Here is a 5,324-nt window from a genome sequence, read left to right as displayed (position 1 = left end):
ATTTATTGAGATGCACCTGTATATGATATGAGAATAGACTAGTGAGGCCTGTAGATAGGGAGTAGGCTACGTGTTATTTAAGAGAAATATAACTATATTTTCAGAACCTGTGGGGCAAAACGCCCCCTTAAATGAAAAATAATGATAATAATTTTTGTTAAAAATCTAATAACATAAAAACATGACATTTCTCATTCTTGGTTTATAATTTATGTAATTGTTACTAGAAGTATAGCAACTATTCTGGAAGCATATTTTTTGTTTCACAGGAAAAAAAAAATTACAGTCCTTAAGGCGTTTTCCCTCACTCTACCCTATCATCCCTTGGGTTTTAAATAGAAAATGTTGCCTGGGTTTTTACTTTACTTCTCTACATATGTACTCTTTCAGTGTCTCTATTAATTCTCTTCAATTATTTTCTCTTTTTAATGGATCAAACAAATACAATTTCTTCTCATTTTGATTAAATGTTTTTATGAATAAATAGCATGCTCAAAAAGATGTTTCTAAACAGTAACTAATAATATTCAATTATTTTCTCATTTTAATGGATCAAATTTTAATGTAGGCTATTTAAAAAAAAAAAAGCAGAACCCCTTTTGGTGCTAAAGTGCTATATTAAACTTTTATGATGCTATAAATACTGTTTATTTAAATTAGTATTATGTTGGGGTTTTACCCATCTTTCTGCCTGGTTGCATAAAATATGTCCAATTTAACATGCTTAAAAATGTGGAAAAACAAATGATGAAAAAAAAAAAAAAATCACCAAACACCAATAATATTGATTTTATATATTCTATATTATAATATTACAACAGAAATACACATACAATTTCACAAATACTTCAAACAAAACACAAAGTTTGTGCTTTACTCTATTTCATTACAAAACTAACAACGAACAATGAACAAAAGTGCAACTTGCTTCTGACAGAACTAATACACAGTTCTGAGCTCATTTACCTTGATCCTAAAAATACATGAGGAATGCACTTTTTTCTTTTGGCAGTTTTAACTTACAACTTTTCTCACACAATTGAACTTTTTAACCAAAAAATGAAATGATTTTTTATTCATCATTAAAAGCGATTTGCTAGAACTCCTATTCACATCTCACAATGAATACAGCAATTTTACACAGTAATAAAAAAAGCTAAAGTGCAAGGCTGAAACAAATTATCATACTTATACTAAGAATATGAATACAGAAATACAGCTTATGACAGGTGAAGCATTTATGCTTATCTACCCGAAGCTCTGCATGTGACCCAGTATCAATGCAATGTCACCTGAGGAACATTCAACACCCTGACCAGCAGGATGAGAAAGGATCTTTACAAATGCCCTTTGTGAATAATCTTTTATGGTAACATCTCTGAAAGAAGTGAAATTTGGCAGAAAGACACTGTTTGAGCATCACCAGGGTTTTAACTCTTCTCATGAGTCTGTAACATATGCTGTTTTGAAGATCCAGAACTGCTCCCATCCGAAATAGACCTATCTTTCTTTTTCATCCCTTCAAGAGCATAGTATCGCAGCATGAGAAAAAATCCTGTTGGGAACACAAAGAAATGGAATATCATGCCAATTTTATAGAAATTTTAACAGAATGGAAGCCAATGAGTTAAATTTAAGATGTCTGAAGCAAACATGTAATGATAAGAAAAGGAAACAAGTTTCAGGGCAGTTTTATTTTTATATGGCGCTACAGGAACTCAGCTTATGTTGACACAATAGCCTAGCCTCGATGTGACCTTGTGTATTTTGTGATAGTGCATTCAAGAAAAACCTTACCTTGTAAACTATTGATAATGCAGAAGAGGAAGAGAATGGTCTCTGACATAGGACCAAAATCCAGGAAACCAAGGCCCCACGTCGTGCCAAACAGACAGGTGAGACCCCAGATACTGAGAAAAGCCACATGAATCTTCTTCCAGTCAGGTCGGTTGCGGATCTCCCTCACCACAAGGAAAAGCATGACTGCACCAGAGCTCACCACAACAGCTAGTAAGCCAACATTTATGATGTAATGAGCCAATAGGCTGTTGTCATTCTCCAACATCCAGCACCTGGATAAGCAGGGCAAAGTTTTTTTTATAATTTTTGTATACTGTTATATCTAATAGTAAGTACTGTAAATATGTCTCCTTACATGCGGTAAGGATTGTTGACATCATCACTTGGTACAATCATCCTTTCGCCATAAATATCCACATCAACTCCAAGCCACTCTATCAAGAACAGTATACTGACTAGCAGAACCGGGAGACCTGAAATTGGAAAGAAAAACATTGTCATCAAAACATGAAGTTATTAATTATAATGTTTATATTCATTAAATACTCTTCTGCTTGTTTTATAGCGTTATTTTTATAACTTTAACTATTAAAATAAATACATAAATCATGTTTTCACTTACCAAAGCCTACCAAGTAAAATATCCATGTCGGGAGAGTTGAGTTGAACACCTTGCGGATCAGCAAGAATGTGTGAAACACTTCCATGGCCATCCAGCAGAGGGTGCTGAGCAGCGCATAATGCAGAAGGGATCCTGTTATCTTACAAACAATTTCATTTCCTACATTGGCCAGTGTACCAGTAAGAATGAAGAATAAGCACAGAAGAAATATTGCCACTACTAGACCACGGTGAACCAGCGAGATCTGGGTTTTCTTCCCTCTTTTGGAATACAGAGACAAACAGACAAAACAAGACAAAAAAACAAGGTGAGATTCACAATAGAATTTTCACTGACAAAGCATTTTTTGTGATGGTGTTGAATTTCAAGCCACTGAAGTCACAGTTACCTGCGTTTACAGAGCCAATAGAAGAGAACCAAACAGCTAACTAAGGACATGGCACAGCCCACAGCGGTAATGAACGTCAGAGCCTGTAGATGGCGAACTGTAGTCTTCTGTTCCACTTGCTGAAGCAATGAAGAAAAAGAGACAAGGTATGTATCACCAAAGCTGCTTTAAAGAGCATAACTCTGGAAAAGGGACCAGATGACACTTTTTTAATGGATGTCAAAGTTGGAGAGGTTTCACTATGTTACATAACCTGCTTTTGTAGGAAAACAGCTTATCGGTTAATGAATCGACAACCTATTGGCTAATCTTCAACATGTTTGCCATTAAACATTGATTTTGGATTGCTCTAATTTTGGAGTTTACACCAAATGCTGTTTTCTAAAAGCAGTCAAAACAATTTTGCAACAGGTAGCATTCAGTTAACAGCACTTCTCATTCATTTCCATGGTCTCAGCAAACAGTGACTGACTGTCGCGCAACTCAGAATACAGAAATTCTATAAAGGCTGTGATGTGATGTGATTGGTTATTAAGGCACACATGATCCAAGTTGGCCTTTGCGCTTTCTCCAATGATAAAGTCATGAAACTTGCTTGGTATCTCCCAATAATAAGACCATCTCTGGTATCATTATATTTCTATGGTGGGATTTCTTAAAGTCCCCCTGTGGTGAAAATCAAGTTTTTTTATGTTGTTTATTTGTCTATGTGTTGTTTTTAATATGCTTTTAGACAAACCATGTGCCAATCCATCTATCAACACCATTGCTGAGTATTTTCTCCTCAAAACTGTAGTTTCCCAAAGGCAGTCACAGAAACGCGGTTTGAAACAGCCTTTGTTTTGCTATGTCACAAAACTCAATAACCAATCGCGTCAAGGGATCCTATCCTTAGCATATCATTAATTGTGCTGCAAAGCAGAGGGTCTAGTGAGAAGGCAGGCAGGTTAATTACAACATCGTCAAGTAAGTAAATTTAACGAATGTTACAGTATCCAATGTAGTTGTCCGCTAGTAAAAACAGTTTTATCAGTCATTATCTGTGTACGAACCAGCACAAACAGATAATGTTACCTCACGAAGTTAGCCATCAGTCTCCTTGCTTACGTTGAGCATACCAGCTTATTTCTGGTTCAAACACATATGGCTTAATTAAACCAATATTTCCACTTGCCATTGCCATTGTATCACGTTTACTACAGTTCAGTACAGTTCAGGAGGCGCTGGCTCATGGCTGGCTGCTGTGTGACTGAGTGGAGGCGGGGCTAATTTGCGTATTCATAGATCCGCGTATAGTAAATGAGGCAAGGGTGTAGAGCTGCATACAAGCTATTTTAAGGCATGAGAAAATTATTTTCACAAGAAAAAAAAATTAAATATGTAATTTTTATGATCAAAGATGAGTTTTAACGGATAACATTTTTGACTACAGGGGGACTTTAACAACTCTGTTCCATTGGCTATGCATATTCCCAAGGATGGCAGAAATACCTTTTATTCATAAAGATTGGCTCTCAGTGATAAATATTCCCAGCAATGGCTAAACTTATTTAATGTCATTTTCTTGGTAAAGCTGCTACTCACCACAAGAATAGCAAAGTATGTGAGATGATTACAGCAACATTCTGTCTCTGTGTCGTGGATTTTAACAGTCTCACAGCCGTCATATCTCCAGGTCACTTCATTATCTGCAGAGACACATTAACAGAACAGTCAGTAATTGTGCTTCAGCTAGCATTCGAAACATTTGCTTAATGTCTAACACTGTATTGATGTATCTATGAACATGAAGACTTGAGCGCACCTCGTCTTGTGTCCCATGAAACACAACTTCTAGAATGGTTAGGCTGTGAAATGAAATAGAAGAGGTTAGGAAAAATGCATCTATAATCAGTTCAAAGAGAGTGGCTCAGCACATACAGTACAGAGATTTATCATTGCTATTCTGTATGAGTAAATGAGGCCCTACGCGATTTAAATGCCAAAAACAACATCAGCAATTTGATTTTTATCCGGCTTCACCTCACCAGCCTTGTCATGTGGTTTTCAGTGTTAAGGAAATGGCATTTATTTAGTCTACTCAGTAAAAAATGATGTGAGCTATAGTTGGTGTTAAGCTTATAAATAGCTGTGACGAGAGGGGCGGGGCCGTGGGAACGGAGCGAGGCCGGTGGAGTAATTGCTAATGCGCGACACCTGCGCCACTCACCGGTCTCGAGTCTCACGGAGGAGCTCCGGAAGGATAAAAGTAGGAGTGACAACAGTGAAAGATGAGAGAGGACCAGGCCTGGATTTTATTTTGTGTTTTGGTTTTGTTTGTACGCGACAGTCGTCCGCGAGGGGCTGTCGCGCTATTTTGTGTTTATTTTATTATTAAAGTTTTGTTTAATGTCCGCCGGTTCCCGCCTCCTTCTTCCCGATCTACAAACGTTGTTACATTGAACAAAACTTTAATAATAAACAAACACAAAACGAAAGTAAAGCGGCAGCCCCTCGCGGACGACTGCCGCACAC

The 5,324-nt window shown here is 37.0% G+C and overlaps 1 protein-coding gene across 1 annotated transcript in view; it reads right to left on the bottom strand.

The window, feature by feature from the left end:
• Positions 1 to 903: 903 nt before the first annotated feature.
• Positions 904 to 5,324, bottom strand: part of LOC107750536 (G-protein coupled receptor 56-like) — a 13,805-nt gene continuing 9,384 nt past the window's right edge. Inside the window, exons 8-14 of the mRNA XM_016565962.1 lie at positions 4,615 to 4,657; positions 4,395 to 4,498; positions 2,811 to 2,929; positions 2,423 to 2,682; positions 2,156 to 2,273; positions 1,798 to 2,072; positions 904 to 1,555 (exon numbers count right to left, since the gene is read on the bottom strand). Coding sequence (XP_016421448.1) covers positions 1,431 to 1,555; positions 1,798 to 2,072; positions 2,156 to 2,273; positions 2,423 to 2,682; positions 2,811 to 2,929; positions 4,395 to 4,498; positions 4,615 to 4,657 — 1,044 coding nt within the window. The 3' untranslated portion in view covers positions 904 to 1,430. The remainder of the gene's footprint in view (positions 1,556 to 1,797; positions 2,073 to 2,155; positions 2,274 to 2,422; positions 2,683 to 2,810; positions 2,930 to 4,394; positions 4,499 to 4,614; positions 4,658 to 5,324) is intronic.

Source organism: Sinocyclocheilus rhinocerous, unplaced genomic scaffold (genome assembly GCF_001515625.1).
Source record: "Sinocyclocheilus rhinocerous isolate Xijiao unplaced genomic scaffold, SAMN03320098_v1.1 scaffold19, whole genome shotgun sequence".
Lineage (NCBI taxonomy): Eukaryota > Metazoa > Chordata > Actinopteri > Cypriniformes > Cyprinidae > Sinocyclocheilus > Sinocyclocheilus rhinocerous.
Note: the sequence above shows the minus strand (reverse complement) of the source record. Positions and strands in the feature narration are given on the sequence as shown.